Source organism: Excalfactoria chinensis, chromosome 9 (genome assembly GCF_039878825.1).
Source record: "Excalfactoria chinensis isolate bCotChi1 chromosome 9, bCotChi1.hap2, whole genome shotgun sequence".
NCBI lineage: Eukaryota > Metazoa > Chordata > Aves > Galliformes > Phasianidae > Excalfactoria > Excalfactoria chinensis.
Window position 1 is genome coordinate 7,241,102 of NC_092833.1, and position 20,912 is coordinate 7,262,013.

Here is a 20,912-nt window from a genome sequence, read left to right on the forward strand (position 1 = left end):
GAATATCTTATCTTCCTGTAGAAAATACAGTATTGTCCATGAATCCCTTACTAGAGCTGACCTGTAGAGATTTATGGTCTGCTCACTTTCAGCAAACAGGTAATTTCTCTTTATCAAGCAACATCCTGCCCAGTCACTGATTTACTTGTGCCTGAGCAAATCAACCCAACAGAACTGTATTTCTGAGGAACACAATGCAAAATCTGGACTACGGTATCCTAAGTTTTAGAAGCAGATATTTGCCTGCAGCTTTTTCTGAGTTTATACAAGCAGCTGTAAATAATTCTAGAAAAAACTGTACAGAATCAAATAACTTTTGATAAGATGCTAGCAGTTCCATCTTTTCCTTCATTGAAGATACACTGGACAAATTAAGCTTTATATGTATTGATCTCAAGAGTGCTCTGTTTAACCTGATCTTGTTGGCATGGTAGGGAGTGTCAATTTTAATGCTACAGTCCCTAGGACTGTAATCAGGTCAGTGATGATGACTTAAAAATACTACCATTAAACATCTCTCATACTAACAAATAATAAGAACATGGAGATAATTTGTATCAATATTTAGTGAGACTCAGGTCATTTGAATTGAATAAAAACTCTCTAAAGTCTGCATTTTCACTAAATCTCTTTCATCATATGACAGTGTTAAAATAATCCATTCTCTATGACAAGATCTATATTACTTTCAGCTTTTGTAGGCTTTAGATCCTTAAAATGTAGTATTACTCTTTTATTGAATGTTGGACAATGATTGACAGGATAATTCAGAATACATGGGGAATAGTAATTATATGGCATCCTTCAACAGATGATCTTAGAGTTCTAAATTCTTATTTAAGAGCAAGAGAGGCTTTAATTTGATATTAGTATATGAAGAAAATCATACCTGTCTTTTTCTTTTTCTTATGTGCTTTTTAGAGCAAACAATGAGGTATTATGAGAAATGCAGGACTCAGTGGCATGGCCTCAAGCCATTGTCACTGTATACTGAATTTTATCAATGAGCTATGAAATTATAACAGCCAGTAGAAATTGGAAATAAAATTATGCAAGACAGTAGGGAAGAAGCATCAGTCTTTAGACAAATAACATAACTTCACTGTCTGATTTACAGTTTCATATCTCATTTCCAATTTTTTTATTAGTTCTAGCTTCAATCTCAACTTACTGTCTTGTCAGTATGCACTACAGCTCACCAGTTCATACTGAAGGACCTGTCATATTGTAAAAATGAAAGTGCCTTGGAGTGATTATATAAATGAACTAATAAGGCCTCTCTTATGGCCTGTAAATAGCAATAAAAAATGATTTAATTTGGGAGGAAGGCAATCAGTCTTAGCAACATTTATAATGCACTGAAGTCATAATTAATTATGATAATACTAAGTGTGTGGCTTAGTAAACTTTTTTTCAAGATAATACCTGGGGGGATAAGAAAGAAAAAGGGAGTGCAGATCTCACCAAAACAGCTATGTGTGGAAAGGTAATCTATGGATTAGAAAAATAAATTAGAAGAATTCAAAGGAATTTTTGAACTGCAATATTGTCAGAGAGGCTGAGGATTTGGAGCTTAAGGAGGAAGAGAAAAGCAGAACAGGAGGCGTCCATAAAGACTTGTAATTCCACAGTGAAATATGGTATTCTTTTTCTGTACATTCAAGCATAGATTCAGCCTGTTCACTATTCTCCTTGGAACTGCTGAATAACTGGAAATTAAAGCATGAAAACAAACAAAGCCTGTTTGCATTTAAACGAAATGTTGGTTATTTCTGTAGTTTATAAGTTTCAGATGTAATTAAAATTTTAATGAGCAATCTTTCTCTGGCTATGTATCACTAAATCATGCGGATGAATCCCTGATACAGCCTTACATTCAAATTTTAACAATTATGCGCAAGAGTAGTAAAGGTATATGGAATTCAGTATTTCTGCAAAATAAAAGCAATTCTGTAGTAGATATGCTATTCTTATAATACATTCACCAGAGAAAAGGTCCCCTTCTGCTAGAATATTTTCTCAAAGCATCATCCTCCCCTGGTATGAAGAAATACAATTGAGAAGCCCTATCCTGTTTACTAGATAACATTTCATTCTGGAAGTACTGACCAGAAACTTGTTTTGATTTAAAGTCTGTAAGAGTCTGACAGTTGAACTAATACTGCAGGCAGTATTTTTTTTCTATCAAACTGTTATCAATAGAAAATTGGATTTTTGATTAAATTGATTTTTGAGATGTGCAAGAAGAGGTAAAAGTTTCTGTATTCCATTTCTAAAACTTAAAACAGAAGAACTGCTGAAAAACATTGGATTGCATAACAGAAATTGTAGCATTGGACTATACATTTCCATTTTGTTCTAGGAGATGGATTTTTCTATAGCCTGAGGTGTTTGGGACATACAAATCAACATTAAAAGTGAAGCAAACAACATTCAAATGACTTCTCACAGGAACTAGGGAGCCACTGTGTAGTCTGACAAAAACCCCTGTGCTGGGAAGTATTTCCAACAGTGCAATGCCACCTCTCTGCTACTGAGAACAGCCCCATGCTTTTCAGCAATTGCACTTGTTCAAACTAAAAACATGTCATGTAGCTTTTCATGTTTGAGCTTTAAATAACAAAATGGAAATTATTTTTCTAATTACATCAGATTTTTAACAAAGTAGAAATTAAGTGATGTCATCACTAAGGACAGTGGGCTGGACTGTCCTCTCTAGTCCCTTTCTGAAAATCCACATGGATCTAACCTCCCAGAACACTGTTCTTATTTAGCAGAGCTCTTGGATTTTCTTAACCTTGTAGCCTTTTTCTACAGAAACTGATCTAAACTGTTATCTCCTTACCCTTTGTCTCCTTGAGTGACATCTCAGGTATCTTGGGAAGAACTGATTATTACTTTTGTTTGGCCAGAGAACTGTTACATTTTCTTCAGGAAATCTTATCTTTCTCCTATTGAACACATAGACCTTTTCAGTTGTACTAACAAAATTCCATCCAGCTATATTTCAGACTCTGTCTATTCCTTGTACATGTTGAAGGCAGTCTGTTATTTCCATATCCTACCTGTTTAGTTCTCATTTTGGAATCTGATGAGAGATTGTTGTAGGTATAATGGGCTTGTGTGACTCCACAGAAAAGAACTGCAACAATACCTGAAATGCAAAGAAAAGATGGTTAGCAGTTTCTATTTCCTTTCTAAGATTTTTCAGAAGGCTGCATAAAAAGAAAGGTAACGAGATTGCTAAAAGGATTTTGTAACAAAAGAACTTTAAGATATGCTTTATAGGAACGTATTTCAAACTAGATTTTTTATTTTTTTTCTCTGTGAAAAATCATAGGAATCTTGAACCTTCAGGATGGTGAATCACACACTTATAGCATTGCCACTGCTGTGGATTTGCCCAGCAAATGTCATAACCTGTTTGGATAATATATGATCATAATCTCATCATTGGGCAAGATTAACATAATTACAATATGAAGGACTTCAGACTAGATAAAAGTTTTGGCAGGGATGAAACTGAGAAGGCTAAGATTTTTGAATGCTTTCTCCCCAGTGCTGAGCCTGTTCCTAACTCACTAAACCATAAAGTTACATCACTGCAATGCAGTGTTTTAATTAGAGTAGCTGGTATGACTGTAACCCCATTTTTTTTTTTTTTTTTTTTTTCAGCTCTGGAAGCAGGAAAGGCAGAAACCACATGGAAATTTAGAAATTTAGAAATTAATGTCTACCAATGACCATATGTAAATACCCACAGAAGAAGGAAACTATGTATCTTTCTTAAACTTGAGGCATATCTACTTTGGTAATTACTTGCATCACAGCTCAGGGCTTGTTCATGGTTCATTCCAATTGCCATTTCTTTCTTTCTCAGAGCACATATAGCATACAAGGTTCTGTACAGAGCTAGCTTGCAGGATGATTGTAGTGGGCTTGTAATCTTCAGGACTGATGGGCAGTTTTCTGCCATCCATTTCACAGTTTTAGATCTTTTGCTTTTGAGCACTTCTACTTGCTTCTTCCTGTTTAAGATCTACAATGCGCTTGAATTGGTATTAAAGTTCTTCCTTGGACTGCTCTGTTAATTGTTAGGTAATTTTTAGCTCATAGATGCTGACAATAACTAAAATAACACTGGTGAATCCTGGAAAATTCACTGAAGCAACAAAGCAAACTAAAGTATACCAGCCCAGGGTTGTACAATGTGGCTACATGGTGACTTCCTAGAATTTCAGTGTTAAATTAGGATGAACTGAATCATATAAACAAGTTCTACTGGAAACAAGTAATATGAACTAAAATTGCAATAACTGTCCACTTCTGTGCTATTAATCTCAGGCTTGAATCTGGATAAGACTTCCTTCATCTACTCCAGCATTGTGGCTCCTAAAGTTACAAAGGCTGGCAAGAAAGAAGGGACTTAGGAGGACAGAATCTACAGTGCTGTGGACTCTAGTACAGTAAAACAGATGTAAAACAATCCCTTATTTCAAAAGGATTAATAGAAGTAGGCCAAGCTTAATGTAGTTGCTCAACAGCTTCTTAAAGAGTTTACTCAAACCTCTTAGTTTGAACCAAGCTTTCTAGTTTTAGGGACTCTGTGATAGGTGAAGTATCTCCACCTTGATTTAGAGGAAGAGAATAAGAAGACAAGAAAAAGGACTGTGCTGTCTATTTCACTCAGGGAAGTACATGTGTGGGGTAAGAGCACATCAACACATACCTGTTAGACACTATTATTTGATTGTATTTTTCTCAAGTTCCTGACTGTTTGGATTGCTAACTGCAGAAGTATTGTCCAACAAAATCCAACTGTTTTTTAGTTGCAAGCCTCTCTTGGTGCAGGAAAGAACAGAGGCCAGACACTAATATGCACTTGATGAAAGGAAAAGTATGAAGGAACGAAATGATAATATGTACTTAACACCAGGGAAGAAAATAAAAAAGCAAAGCCTCTTTTTTTCTTCTTTCTTCCCCATGAAGCAGCACAAATGTTTTCTTTGTGTCTAGGCTTTCTCTATATTGTAAACTTAACTGTATTTTTTCTAAATTACACAGTCTCTGCAGCCAAGATAAATCATACTGAGCTTTAGCTGCTTTTTTTTTTTTTTTTATTGTACTTATTTTCTTATGCCTGTTGTGAAATTTATTTATTCTAACTGCACTGAGGCCTTTCTCTGCAGTAAATAATGTTGGTAGTGGTGAGATTGTATCTATCTAAATATGTTCCAGGAAGTTCATTGTTCTTATTGAGGTGTAATTGATCTCTAAATTAAGACTAAATCTTTTTTTCCCCCATTAAGTGCACTATTGTGCAGATATAACCTGGGGTGTTTGTAAATTCTCAAAGTGCTCTCATATGCAATGGGATGCTCAAACAATGAAGTCTGAGTTTAAAAATAAATAAATAAATCATAGCTAATCAGTAATGTTCCTAAGTACCACTAGCTTGGGGCGCAGTGAAAGGCACAGAGATAAGAGTTTGTGATTCACTTTCTTCTGTATGAATCATCATTGTACCAAGTCCATCATTTTTAAAATTGACTATTAAATTCAGTGGTGATTATGCAGTATTTTTTGACTGCTAAGGAGCTGTTAATTATTGGCAGCAAGTGAACTGAGAGAGTGGCATAAAGAATAAAATATCCTACATCTGATTTTACAATAGGAATAAATGATCTGAACCACATAATCATGCAAGCGTAGAAACCAGAAACCCAGGAATGCGGTGGAATATTTCAGTTGCTACAATTGGAAGCATAATGTGTATTAGCCTGCCATGCCTTTCACAATGAATGCTTCATTAAAAAGCTTGTTTAAGAAAAAATAATAATCCATTTTCTTAAAAATGATTACTTAAGGGTAATGATCAATTACATGGTAGTGTAACTGTAAAGGATAAAGGAGCACAGTACCTCAAGAGGCAGACAAGGGTCTTATTAGTTAGATGGAACTAAATGAATGAAATCTGGATTTCTTTCTTTGTAAGACTATAGAAGCTGATTTCTGAAGTTAGTTGGATACAATATGGAACACAAATTGAGCTGTCAAATTTTTTGCAGGCTTTTTTTTCCGTAGAGAAATAGAGGAGAACAAATGTGATAATGCTGAAATTGTAAATAGGGAGTATCTAGTTGATGCTGGAAGGCAGACAAAGTGAGATGGTCTCTTCTACCAGCCTTTGGCATTCAGTGCTGTAATTTCAGGGGGCTGGGGGCTGGCTCACTTTCAGTGTTAAGTGGCAAAGTCAGTGATTACAGACAATTTAGTACTATGCTTGCAATGCAGGTTAGCCTGAGCAGAAGTTTAGAGATGGAATGGGAAATTAGCTGTTGAATGTATTATAGCTGCCTCTCTATTGACAATTTTCTCTTGATATACTATAAAAAAGAAACCTCACAATACAGTTGATGGGCATTAGTGAAGTTTCAGCTTTAGCTTAATCTCTTTGAAGTTTGATTAAGCATAAAAACACACCACTGTGCTTGATTTTTATTTTTATTTTTTTTGCTCCTTATCTAACAGAGAAACAGCTTATTAGCTGTTAATGTAATTTGATGTCTTACATTAGTTTTGCTGAATACTTGTAGTTGAAATTCCTGTTAAGACAAAAGCCAATAATATCAGGGATAATATAGGAAGGCCAAATGTTAACATTTATAAAAATAAATAAATTCTAATCTTAAACTTATTTCTATTGTGAGCAAAAGAGAATAAATGTCCATTATGTAATATTTCACAAGGAGGCAAAGGAAATATGTCCTTGTTTTTCAGTAATTGGTGCTATAATGGAGAATAAAATCCTGTATTTTGTCAGAAGGGCTGCATTCTGAAGTGTGTTTTTTTAATGCAAGTCTATAAGTGACTGGTCAAAATTTAAACTTTATTTGCTAATTTAAGAGGGGAAAAAAACCCTGCCATTGTGTCTCTAGCTGTCAGGTCCTTCAATGGTAAAAGTAAGAATTTAGAAAACAAACAAATAAAACCCAATACCCTGCCTTCTGGGGAAACAAAGGAGGGAATGACTAGGTAAAATGTAGGATTTGTGGAAAGACCTGCAGCTAAATTGATAGGTTTTCATCACACCTTTGAAGCATTGCAGAGCTTCAGGGATGCCTCTGTAATGATTCCTAACATTCACGTGCCAAAGTACAAGTGAGAGGAACTAACCCTGTACCAAGGGCAGAGAAACGTAGGAAAAGACAATACTGAGCACAAGATAATAGAGAATTTCTACTAATCAAACAATGCAGAGTTATATTTATGTCAGAAAATCTCCACGCAGCCCAGAGGGCATATTCCAGTGCAGTCTGAATCTGTGAGTGACAGGAAATGAGACACTGTCTTCTGCATCAAATTTTTTGCAGTAATAAGGCTTATAAACACAACAGCTATAATATCCCTATTCAGTTTGTTTTCAGTGAGGGTACAGTGTGTGACTAATCATTTTCTTAATCCTGAAGCAAAGGTTTAAGGCTTCTTTTGCTAGACCCACACCAGTGCAGAACTGGAGTTCCTGCTTTGTTCACAGAGCTTTAATCTTTGGAGTTGTCTTAAATTGATTTTCATGTTGAAGTCACTTGAGGTGACAAAAAACAACAAAAGATAGAGCTGAGAGAATCTTGTGTGCCCTTATTTGAGGAATAAGCCATGATAATGTCCCTGTCTACTCCAAATACAACCGGAGCTTCAGCGTTGTACTTCTGTAACTCTAAGTGTTACTGCATTCATTTTAGGTTGGAACTTCTGTGGTGAGACATGCTAGGTTTTATCCTAGGTATGCTAGGAGATGTTATTCTGTTTGCTAGACAGTATTGTAAGGATAATAACACCTCAAATTAATGTGGATTCTTATCCTTAGCTTAGTGTTACTGTTTTGTTTTTTGGCAACTGATGATCAGTCTCAACCTAATGCCATGTGAGAACGTGTTGCACTTTTCAGTAAAAACAAGCACCTTTCTCCTCTTCTCTTACTGTGTTGAAAGGCTGTACCAACAGCTTCTCACATGTTGGCCAAACTCAAGCATGGGCTGAAGTAGACACAGAGACTAGCCAGGTGAGATTGTTACAAGTGTAAAGGGGATAACTGAAATTGCAGAGATCTAGCCTTTATGTCAGTGAAGTATGTCTAGAGCATCATCTCAAGTAGCAGACTCATTCCTGATATCCCTTGTATATTGCATAGATCATCCAGGACCACCTCTGGAGTCCTGTAAACAGATAATGAATTAGTAGGAAGTGGAAAGCCAGCCTGCTTCTACTAGGAGTGGCAGAACTGTAGCTAAAGAAAGATAAAGTCTTTTTCCTTTTGATCTAGAAGCCACACTATTCCTTCTCCATTGTTACTGGGAGAGTCTATCTACTTACCTGTATGACACACTGTTTATGAATCGTCAGAAAAGAAAACCCCAATAACCTCCTTTTATAGAGTAATGTCTGAGGATGTCTGAGTGAAGATAATTAGATACTAAACTGCATTGTGCTCACACTGCTCAGAACTGCAGAGGGAAGGATATCTGATCCCTTCTAAAAAGGAAAAAAGGTGAAGAACTGGTCCCAGCTGTTCAATAAAAGCAATGAAGTAGGGGATGGATCTAAAATAAATTACAACAAACAGATGGGAGCAGTGAACAGCCATAGGGATTAATGCACTTAATCAGCCCTAATAAAGGAACTGGGAATTGGTATGTTTCTTCTTGCTATGTCCTAAATACAAGGGTAGCCCAAAACTACCCAGTGGCTCATCTCATTTGGAGTCTCTTTTTGGACTAGATATATCTGTCATAAATAAACTGCTTACTTATTTTTGAAGGAAAACCTTCCTCACTAGGTAGACTGTACTCCCATGTTAGCCCTTGAATTAGAAGGAAGGTGTCAAATATATCATGAAACACTCAGACAAGAACTGCAGGGGATGAGGGAGCAGGAATAATTTGTTATCACCAACTGTTTCCTTCATAACAATCAGAAAGCATTTTGGGCTGGGTTAGATGATCTCCAAAGTTTTTTCCTTTGAGACCTGTTTTCTGAGGTTCATAGAGTAGGTCTTTGTTTGGAATGTAATCTAAAAAGCTGAAAAGGTTTTAAGAAATCCTTCTTTCTTTCCTTATGTGACTCATTCAATATCTCTCACACCTGCTCCGGAGACACTAGGAAAGTAGAGCAGTTGGTTCTGATACTTTTACACTGCTCAATTCTATGTGACTTTGAAGTATGTATCAAATGAATACATATGTAGGTTTGAATGCATTTCTGAAGATTATATATAAACTTATGTTTATTTGAATAATCTACTTGGTTAAAACAGCTGTAGATGCAGAAGGCCTAACTGAGGTGGGCATTAAATACCCACATATATCTTGGAATCTGTCATAGACTATTGACTTCTTGATCAGTTAAAAATGTTGTTAATAAGATGGAGATTAAGCAATGAATCGCAGAAAAGAAATGCAATTATTATATAGTTTTGAGTCCCCTGCTACGTGCAGGGTTGCAAACCACTAGACCAGGCCACATCCAGCCTTGGATGCCTTGAGAGATGGGCATAATAAAAGCAAGATGTGTTTTCCTTATTTATTTTGACAAATACTTAGCTCAAATTATTTATGCTTACTTGTTATATCTTGATAGTGTAGGTATATGATTTAATAAACATTAAATTGGTTTATAATTTGCATTTATCTATACAGTAGTAATTGTGTAGCCATTTCAGATTTGCATTTTGTTTTACTAATTTGATTGCATCAATTTTCTGAGTAGGATCAGAGTTGTATATTGTTATATATCATGGGATATTTTGAGGTATGGGATAACTTTTTTTTTTTAATGAAGTGTTAACCCATACTACTATTCATTCTCATTTCATCTGAAAAAATCCATGCGCTTAATGCTCTGCTTTACTTACACAAAACACAATATGGCCTTTTATTTGCAAGTTTTGACATACGTTAGTATTAGACTTCAAAAGATGCTTGGTGATTGAAGAGGCTGAGTGGAAAACATTATGAGAAAAAAATTATTTTTAGGTTACATTACTTAATAGCTACAGGGAAATACTGATGTGTTATAGAAATCCTTTGAAGTTCATTCAGAAAAACAGAGTAAAAGAAACACAGTATCCAGGGAAAATGAAGGATACAGGCATGCGTGATATACAACAGATGGAGTTAATACTTGAATCAAGTCTGTTGAAGTCAAAGATCTTAAACTAGGAATTCAGTTCATTGAATGGAGTAGTCCACCAAAGCCACTGCATGGTATGACCCTTAATTCTAATGATTACTTTTGAGGGGTAACTCACTTAACATATACAATATCTGGTCTTATTGTCAGGTAGTGGTATCTGATTTTTCTCCATGTGGTAGAATATACTACTTTCATTCAGTTCATGTGACCTTCACCTTTTCTATTGGCCTGAATATTTTGACAGGAATCAGGGTGCAGAATTTTATATTTAATGAGGTAAAGGTGTTGGCAGATTCAGGTGTAATACCAATTTGAAAGTAACTTAATTGTGTGGCTAAAATTTAAGTAGTAGTATGCAGGTTCCACAGAACTCAATGGAAATATAACTCTTGATTTCAGAAAGGCTTTGAATAGTTTTGCAAACAAAACAGCATGGGCTGCATTAGCACTTCATTAAGCAGCTTTCTTCCCCTGGCGTTCCGTGACATTAATTAGAGCTCTAGATTTTAAAGGTGACAGCATCAAGACCATTAAAATGATCAAGCTATTATGAAGTTTGTTCTTCCAAATCACATTGCACAGGAGTTCATTATCTAGATAAACTATGTGCATTTAGAACTTTTCCTTAATTTGTGTGGGCTCTTTAGAATGACAGGAAATTGTAGATAGAGAGAAGACTGAAGACTTTAGTCTGAGTCTTTTTCTTGCAGAACTGTTCAATGTCCATACAGATTTCTTCTTGGGGATGAAGCAACCCCCAGTACAGCAACTTGCTTTTAGAAGCTTTATATAAGATGTCATGCCCAAAATAAACACACAATTTTTCCATGTTAGAGGTATGATATGAAACTCCTTTTATTCAATAAAATGCCATGCTTACCTGTGAGACCAGCAGCTTCTGCTGATAAGAAGGCGCTCCAAGAAAGAAGGAAAAACAGACCTGTCTCCAACATGGGGAATTCACACAGCTTTGTAAATTTTGTCAAGTGCTGAAACATTACTAAGGAAAAGGAAAAAGCAACTATTTTGTAGGCTAAAACTGTCCCTGTACTGGAGGGAGGGGAAAAAAAGAAAGTTCAAAGAAAACTCACCACAGTCATCTATACAAAGTGAATTGAGGAAAAAATTACACTGCTTCTAAATTACTTCTACAAGTCTGCTGTTTGAAGTATTTCTGTAGATTCTGAACTAGTGCCTAATTGGTTGCATTTTATTTTATTTTCCTGGAAAAGGGGGAAAGAAACTAATTTTGTCCTTTTCTGCATTGGCTGGCATTTGTTTAACATTTATATTGAGGCAAGAAAGATGAAAGTAGCTGCTATCCTTCTTTATAGTGTTTTACATGAATAACTGCAAAACAAAACAAAAGGTGCAGGGCAATAGATGTGCATTTTTATTTTTATTTTAGGTAGACTTACTTTGTCTTGTTTTGCAGTTGGAAGTTTGCCTTACATTTTTGATTGCTGCTAGCGTACAGCTTGTAAACATGAATGTAGATGTAAATTTATAGTTTAACCTCCAGATATTTCAAAACCATAGTATCTCATTATTTACAAACAATAAAGACAGTGGTCATGCCTAATGTTAAAGAGATTTGCATAACATTTGGAGATTGACTTAAGTTCTTTGTGGATTCTGACAAATTAAATGACTTGTCAATTTATGATTTGACTGTTTGCCAAGTCTTAAGTCAACAGTGGAAAGGTTCAGTCTGAAAGTAAAGACAGTCTCAGATATCACACATACAGGTTTTCTTTCTCCAAATGAACCATAAAGGATATTAAAGCTGTGACAACTGCATAAGAGGATCCCATAGCAAATGATCCAGCAAAGATCCCCAGGAAATTTCCCACTGACTGAAAGAAAGCAGCAGCATCAAATGCATTAGGATTCTCCTTAGGACTGTAAATGGATATAGAGCTGAAAAGAAAACAAAGGGACGGGAGAGAAAATACAATCATGAATATAATCATACTGGCATGATACTGGAATTGATGACTGGAAATAGACTTTTTTTAGGGATTCAAAATATAAAACAAGGTATATCTGGACTGTCAACAGATGGGAAAGCATAGCAGATGGAGGCTGGGGTGGGAAACAGTTTATTTTCAACTTTTCGCAATAGAAATCAACAGTCTGCTACCAGTCAGTAAGCATTTTTATACTAGCAGTGCCATAAAGAATATTGTTTCCAGACCAACTACATGTTAATAGATGGTAGGTGCATGAGAAATCTGCAGGGAAGATAGATAACTGAATTATTTATTGACCGTATGTCTTCAGAGCAGTTATATATTCACAAATATTCCTAATAAAAACTGCAGCTTTGTGGCTGAAGCTCAAAAGGTGATACAAATCACAGTAGGTACCAAATATCTGCAGCAGCGATCTCATCATAAACTACCTAGTAGTTCCCTTCTTGGTGTAACCCTTCATAAACAGAACTGTTCAGCAGGAGCTGAACAATGGGAAACCTTGTGGGCAGGATGAATGTTGTCCCAGAGAAAGAAACCGCTGAAGTCGTCGAAGGTCATCTCCCATATCCCACTTTTGAGTGCATCCCTCAATACTATATCTGAGTGCAAAATATTGTTACCAGACAGCACACTTAAACATTTTTAAGAGTTTCAAGTTTAGTGTTAGCCACTAGTCAGTTGTTGCCCACAACATTAGGAATACTGAATATATATGCCTTTTTTTTTTTTTTTTTTTTTTTTTTTTGTCTCTGAAAACATTAAATTTAACAGATACATGGTAGTACTAAGTGTCCCAAACACTAATTAAGCGATGTTTCAGATCTTTCTGGTTCTGTTGCTTTCAGTGCTGTAGGTCTTTCATGCATACTGTCAAAGAAAATATACTGAGTTGGCACTGGATTCCAGACAGTAGCTTGGGTTGCTGGGAAATGATTGGTATTTGAAGCATTAAAAATTTAGAGTTCTTAAAATACGTTGAATATTTTAAGCTTTTGCATATTAAGTATCTGGTCCCAGCAGTGTGATGTCTTCCATCTGGGGACATGGTTTAGAAATGCAGGTTTGTATGAAAGATTTTCTAAGCAGTTACATTAATTTAGGAATTTCTATGCAATATGAAGGCATATGAAGGGGGATCTCACATTTTCAGTCTATAAAAAAGGCACAAGGTTTCTAAAAGCACATGCTGGGTCACCACAATATATGGGTGATGAATACATATCCCCTAAAACAGAAATAACTGATCACCAACATCTGATATGTCTAATTACGCTGATGTACTGCCACAAAACTAATGAAATGATTTGTAGTGCAAAATGCCATTAATATAACTGCACAAATACTGTTCTCAATGAAAATGCTGATTGACAGTCTTCTTTCAACTATGAATCTCTTAGCCCAGGGATCAGTTATAATTTCTTTCCCTCAAATAGCTTCTGAAATGTTTGTCATCTCTGGCCTACTGAATATTTGTTGTTTTAGACCCCATATGAAATAAAGTACTGTATTAAGCCATAAATATATTTGCTAAATGGATAAGAGAATTTCCTTTGATAGACATAGCTATTGGCTGTGGTGCTGCATATGTTTAACCTAGAGAAGTGAAGGCTCTAGGCATTATTCTATTATATATTATGTTAAAGTGGCCTTCCAGTATTTATAGGAGGCTTCCAAGAAAGATGGAGAATGGCATGGTAAGGCACTGGAATGAGTTGTACAAAGAAATTGTGGATACCCTGGAAGTGTTCAAAGTTGGGTTGGATGGGGCTTTAGGTACCCTGATCTGGAGGAATACGTCTTTGTACATGGCAGTGTGGTCTTTGAGGTTCTTTCCAGCTCATTTCTATGACTCTGTGATACTATAACATAATTTACTAGGTGCATTTTGTATACTTAGTGAGGGCTTCACTTTATTTAGTCATTTAGAGTTGAAAGTGTTTGGTAATGTGACCAGAAATGCTAGGGCTAAAACAGTAGGTGTGACTTGACAGTTAAGCAGCCACCTGATTCTCCCTTATTTAACTCTAATAAGTGTTCAGAGACCGTAGCTGCTGATACATATTGATTAATGGTAAATTAGGAATTTACCTTCTATGTCACAAATATTACCATCACCACTATGTGGTGAATTCAGGGAGGTGAACCTGACTACCTCCTAAAATCAAGCAAAAACTCTTCTGTTAAATGTATGTGCTCTGCTCACAAAAAGAATTCTCAGTAATAAAACGCAAAACAAAGGAAGTATTGACAGAGCAAAAGTTTACTAGTCAAGTTTAAGCTATAGCCACTAACTGACTTTTTAAAGTGTGTAAAACTTAAGACAAGAAACATTGACTTTGTTAAGACAATTGGGCTTCCTGTTCACCCTCCAAATTAACAAGGACTTTCAGGTATAGAAACAAAATCCTATGCTTGGTGTAGTTATTTCAATAACAAATATGAAGTGACTCATTTCAACTGGGAAATTTTTCTATTTAATATGAATTAAATCCCAGAAATGAGATAATTTTAACCACCATAACACAACATGTGTTCATTATGGCAGATATAGTTTCTGTTCTAAATCTTTCCAGAACTCAGGTTTTCCATGTGTATCCTTTTCCTACAGTTTTAAAAGTATTTATTTCTATTTTTAATTTTACATTATTCTGTACTAAATTTATTATTGATTTTTTTTTCTGAATTTTTTCCCTTACACTGTCTTTAAACACTTCCAGACATCTCAGATACACACTAATATACCTGATAATTTTCCTACATAAGCTACACTTATATAGAACAGGATTTATTACCATTTATTTTATTACTTCCTACTGAGTCAATTGTTTTACCTAAAAGCAAAATTTCAAAGTTTAACAATGGAGAAAACCATAATTAAATTTACAGTGCCTCACCTCTGAGGTGTGCTACATAATACTAGACAGAAGAGAATCACAGGCAATATACATTTAAAAAAATACATACCTGATGTATGTGACTGGTGCTGTGTGTATAATTTTACACCTTCTATCGGCAACTTTTAGATTGGTAAAGTCTTTCAGGCTGCCTCATAAATTAGCTCCTTTCCAAGTAATAGCAGATGAACAATAAAAATGTAAACAGGTGAGATGAAGTAGGGATGTGAGTATGCTAAGCCAAAAAAAACAAACCTGTATTTGAAGTAGAGACAAACTCTGTAGATGATTAAGAGAAAGGAGAGGCAAACTGCTGCAGTGAGTAGTTCAGAGGCAAATATATGAAGATCTTGTAGTTGAAAATTTCCATAGCCAAACTTTAAGCCATTTTCAGATGTGTGGAATGGTTAGCAGTAATCAAAGTAAATTCATGGAATGTGCCCTGAAAGAACATAGATGAATCTTCTGTACATCTTTCTGCTTAGAGAAGTCTGTCTCCCTGGAATTAATTCTTGACAATATTTGTGAATGTTTAGAAAAATAGAGCTCCAAAAGTCAGGATTTCATAGAAATAAACAAAGTAGTGTATTATATGTATAAGAACTGTAGAAAAAGTTACTAGCAGATGGATGCTTGAGTGGTTAGCATTTGAAACTTCCTATTTTCTGGATGTCCAAAGCATTATTCTTTGCATTTTAACATTGTGGTTTTGTTTCACTCACATCATTGTTTTCACATGCTGCTAGTAGTTCTACTGGTTTTAATTCTAGAAAAAGATCTAGCAGCTGTTTTAGAAACTACCTTACAGCAGGGATTACACTCCATTCCTTTTTCTCTGTGTAATGGCATATTTGGTTCCTCTTTTTTTCTGTCTGCACCTTTGTTACTTTCTAGGCTTTTCCAGACTTTATGAGCTGTAAAAGGACTTTTTATTTTGATTACTTCAAACCAAACTAACACTTGCTGTTGTAGTACCTAGGACATTTACTGTTTATGGAAACCTTTCTCAAAATGGATTTGTTATCAGTTCCAAAGTGGATAGCAGATGGCAGATATCAAAGCACCAGGCATGCTAGAAAGGTAAAGCTGTTGCAGGGTTTATGGAAAACATAAGTTTTGCCATTTATGAGGAAAAGCAACATCTGCATGAAAATAAGAAAGGAATTCAGGCTCTCTGCTAGATTTGCACTTAACATAAAATATCATAAAGTAGATTTACTGATAAATTCAAGCTTCCTTTTAAGGAATGAGGAATTCTCGTTCTGGATTTAACTCAATAACTCAGTAAATTCACCAGTGGAATTAAAAAGCAGCTACAAAATTTGAATGACTCCATCCCTTAACTTGGGCAGTCAGAAATCAGTTTAACTCATCAGGAATCATTTTTGGCAGCTATTGATAATTTCTACACTGATAGGTATTTCAGTTTTCTTCTGTGTTCAGACCCAATAAAACACACAGCAGCAGTTTGCAGTACAGTCAGGGTAACTAACAAGTAAGTTGTCTTACTCCAGGTTGACATTCTGTAATTGTCATCAACTGCTAAACTTCAGGGTCTGTAGAAAGCCTGTCACACTCCCTTCTTCCCCCCAGCCATTACCCTTAGGGAGCCTGCTTACAACCCTCTGGGTTCTGTTTCTATTGTGGTGATCCCATCCTTGCCCTGAAAATTGAGAAAATTGCCCAATCGAGATGGTGGAGTTCGAGATCCTGAGCGGAGGAAGCAAAACAAAAAGTAGGATTGCTACCCTGGACTTCAGGAGAGCCAACTTTGATCTCCTCCGGGACTTACTTGGGGCCATCCCGTGGGCCAGGGTGCTAGAAGGCAAGGGGGCCTGTGAGAGCTGGCTAGCATTCAAACGGCTCCTCTTCCAGGTTCAGGATCGGTGCGTCCCTGTAACTAAGAAGTCAGGAAAAGGTGCCAGGAGACCTGCGTGGATGAGTAAGGAACTCATGTGCAAGCTCCGCAGAAAGAAGAAAGTACACGATATGTGGAAAAAGGGTCTGGCCACTTGGGAACAATATAAGAATGTAGTCAGGGACTGCCGAGATGCGACCAGGAAGGCTAAAGCCCACCTGGAGCTGAATCTAGCTAAGGAGATAAAGGATAATAAAAAAGGGTTTTTTAAGTACATTAACAGCAAAAGGAAGGCTAGGGAGAATGTGGGCCCCATACTAAGTGAGGGGGGTGTTCTGGTAACGGGGGATGCTGAGAAGGCGGAAATACTGAACGCCTTCTTTGCCTCTGTCTTTAGTGAAAGGGCTCTCCCCCAGGAATCCCAGTCCCCGGTGGTTGATGAGAGAATCTGGGGAATGGGAGATTTCCCTTTAGTCAGGGAAGAGGTGGTCCGTGAGTGCTTAGGAAACATTAATGTCCATAAATCCATGGGACCTGATGGGGTGCACCCGCGGGTGCTGAGAGAGCTGGCGGAGGTTATTGCTAAGCCGCTCTCTGTAATTTTTCAAAGGTCTTGGAGAACTGGGGAGGTGCCTGAAGACTGGAGGATGGCCAATGTCACCCCAGTCTTCAAAAAGGGCAAGAAGGATGACCCGGGTAATTATAGGCCAGTCAGCCTCACCTCTGTCCCAGGGAAGGTGATGGAACAGCTTGTGCTGGATGCCATCTCCAGACAACTGGGAGAAAAGGAGGTTATCAGGAGTACTCAGCATGGGTTCACCAAGGGGAGGTCGTGCTCGACCAACCTGGTGGCCTTTTATGAAGATGTCACTAGCTGGGTGGACGGGGGGAGAGCGGTAGATGTAGTCTACCTTGATTTCAGTAAGGCTTTTGATACGGTCCCCCATGACATCCTTATAACAAAGCTGAGGAAGTATGGGATAGATGAGTGGACGGTGAAGTGGATCGAGAATTGGCTGACTGGCAGAGTGCAGAGGGTTGTCGTTGGCGGTGCGGTGTCTGGCTGGAGGCCTGTGACTAGTGGTGTCCCCCAGGGGTCTGTGCTGGGTCCAGTCTTGTTCAACATCTTCATCAACGACCTTGATGAGGGGATAGTGGCCACCCTCAGCAAGTTTGCTGATGACACGAAGCTGGGAGGATTGGCTGACACGCCTGAAGGCTGTGCAGCCATTCAGAGAGACCTGGACAGACTGGAGAGCTGGGCAGTAAGAAACCGGATGAGGTTTAACATAAGCAAGTGTAGAGTCTTGCATCTCGGTAGAAATAATTGCATACACCAGTACAGGTTGGGGGAAGACCTGCTGGAGAGGAGCTCTGCTGAGAGGGACCTGGGCGTCCTGGTGGACGACAGGTTGGCCATGAGCCAGCAGTGTGCCCTTGTAGCCAAAAAGGCCAATGGCATTCTGGGGTGCATTAAAAAGAGCGTAGCCAGCAGGTCAAGGGAGGTGATCCTCCCCCTCTACTCTGCCCTGGTGAGGCCTCATCTGGAATACTGTGTCCAGTTCTGGGCTCCCCAGTACAAAAAAGACAGGGATCTCTTGGAAAGAGTCCAGCGGAGGGCCACAAAGATGGTGAAGGGCCTGGACCATCTCCCCTACGAGGAGAGACTTAGGGAACTGGGTCTGTTTAGCCTTGAGAAAAGAAGGCTGAGAGGGGACTTGATCCAGGTTTATAAATACCTGAGGTGTGGGAGCTATAGTGGCGAGGCTGGTCTCTTTTCAGTAGTGCGTGGGGACAGGACTAGGGGCAATGGGCTGAAACTCCAGCATAGGAAGTTCCGCACGAATGTGCGCAAGAACTTCTTTACAGTGAGGGTGACGGAGCACTGGAACAGGCTGCCCAGGGAGGTGGTGGAGTCTCCTTCTCTGGAGATATTCAAGACTCGCCTGGACGCCTACCTGTGCGACGTGGTGTAGGGAGCCTGCTTTGGCAGGGGGGTTGGACTCGATGATCTCTAGAGGTCCCTTCCAACCCCTATAATTCTGTGATTCTGTGATTCTGTGAAAATTCCTCCTTTGCCTTTGCTCACCCACCCCAACACATAGTTCCAGGAAGATCTCTGCAAGCTCCTCCTGCCAGAGGTACTGGTAACAACCCCTCCCAATAATCCTGGGTCCTACAAGTAGGCTCCTACAGACTATCACTATGGATATAGACACGTAGTAAGTACCTATCCTTTCAGTAAAGAGGGGCTATAAGAAAGAAGGGAGCAGATTCTTTATCAGAATCTGTTGTTACAGGAAGATGGGAAAGGATTGCTCCTCAAAAGAGGGGAAAATTTAGATTGGATATAAGAAAAAGACTCTGCTCCTGTTGCCTGACTTAAAATAGTTATTGTTCACTCACAGATTTTGTGTTCCTAGATCCAACCTTCCAAACTTGTTTAAATGGTCTATCAGTCAATGATTTGTATTTCTTGAATAATATGGTAATGCAGAGCACCTGCTTTCTTTATATGTGGCTAGACCTTTACTTGTGTAGTATTTTGTTACTTCATTCTTCATCTCTGTATGGTCCTTCAATTTCTTGCCTGTAAAGCACTAGCATTCAAAGTTACTTAGAGCAGAGTTGATAATTATTTATCAGAAACATTTACACAACCTTTCATGTATGTGACAGTTTTTATATTAGTCCAGGGTGGTGCATTCATAGAATAAGAGTATTCAGTGAAAATGATATGTTTCTTCTGAAAGACAAAAATTGAATTCAAGTGTAATTGCAAATGTTCTATGAGTGTAGGGCAAAGAGTCCGTTGTGCTCTTGGAGGCTTAATTCTATCCACAGACCTTTTCTATTTGTACAAAAAATTGTAAAAGGTGACACTATTGGACTTAGTTTAATCTGTACACCTGGAGTGCAGATGATAAAACATCACAGCTAAAAACATGCTGACCAATGTGTCCATAAGAAGCAAGGCAGGTAACTGCTGGATGGATGGTCTTAATTAACCTTCCATTTTGTACTAAAATTATTGGGATAACTCCAGGGTGAGACAATGAAGACACTGAACTATCCTTGTCTTTTACAGGGACTGCACTCTTGCAAGTAAATATGATATTCATCTATGTCAATTAAACTCTACCTTCCTGTTGGGAAAATGATACAGTCTGATGGTTGCCTGTATGAACTGATACATTAGAATGCTACAGCACATTATCTGTAAATGACTAAGATTTACTGTCATTCTGCTTGAACACTCCAGACAAGAAACCGCCTCAAACTACTATTACACTGATGAGCATCTGAAGTAACTCCACTGACTCAATGCAATTGTTCCAGATTTGCACTAATGTCATAAAAAAGTAGAATATGACCGAAGCACTTTCTGAAACTTCTCAAAGAGTCTGGCTAGCCATGATAAATCCTTTGCCCTTATGGGCTACTAGCAGAGATTAAGGGGAAGCATCTTGCACTAAAATCTTACTGAACTGTAATTTTCTTTCTTAGAATCATGCAGCCTATGATTTTGCTCAGGAGATGCTTAAAGCTGAAATAACAGAAAATGACATATATTTTATGAAGACAATGTTAGCTTCATTTAGGGTTTGACTCATTGTCATAACATCGTTGCAGGCCACACTACACCCATCTGCAATGTAAAGTACTGAGGAATGTATAGCAGCTTTCCATTTGCAGTAATATCTAGTCCTTACCCTTCAGAAACTCACATTATAATATTGTAGCAGCTTGGCAGTCCTCTTGAATGAATGTGAATGAAGGAACAAGGAGCAATTTCAGATTGCTAGCTGATAAATGAAAGAACATATGCAGTATATTCTTATTCAGTACTCAGAGTTTTTTGCTTCTTTGGCCTCTGCTTATGGAGATCCTGATATTGGGGTGTTCTGGGGTGACAATTCCAACTTTTTCTCCCAGACAGCACTCCAAGTTCACAGGAGATGTACAGCTCAGTGAACACAGAAAGCATGAGGT

At 37.6% G+C, this 20,912-nt stretch overlaps 1 protein-coding gene across 1 annotated transcript in view; it reads right to left on the minus strand.

Moving 5' to 3' along the window:
* SLC9A9 (solute carrier family 9 member A9) overlaps positions 1-20,912 on the minus strand; it is a 153,831-nt gene that overhangs the window by 83,073 nt on the left and 49,846 nt on the right. Inside the window, exons 7-9 of the mRNA XM_072344119.1 lie at positions 11,973-12,111; positions 11,072-11,177; positions 3,066-3,154 (exon numbers count right to left, since the gene is read on the minus strand). Of these exons, the coding sequence (XP_072200220.1) occupies positions 3,066-3,154; positions 11,072-11,177; positions 11,973-12,111 (334 nt within the window). The remainder of the gene's footprint in view (positions 1-3,065; positions 3,155-11,071; positions 11,178-11,972; positions 12,112-20,912) is intronic.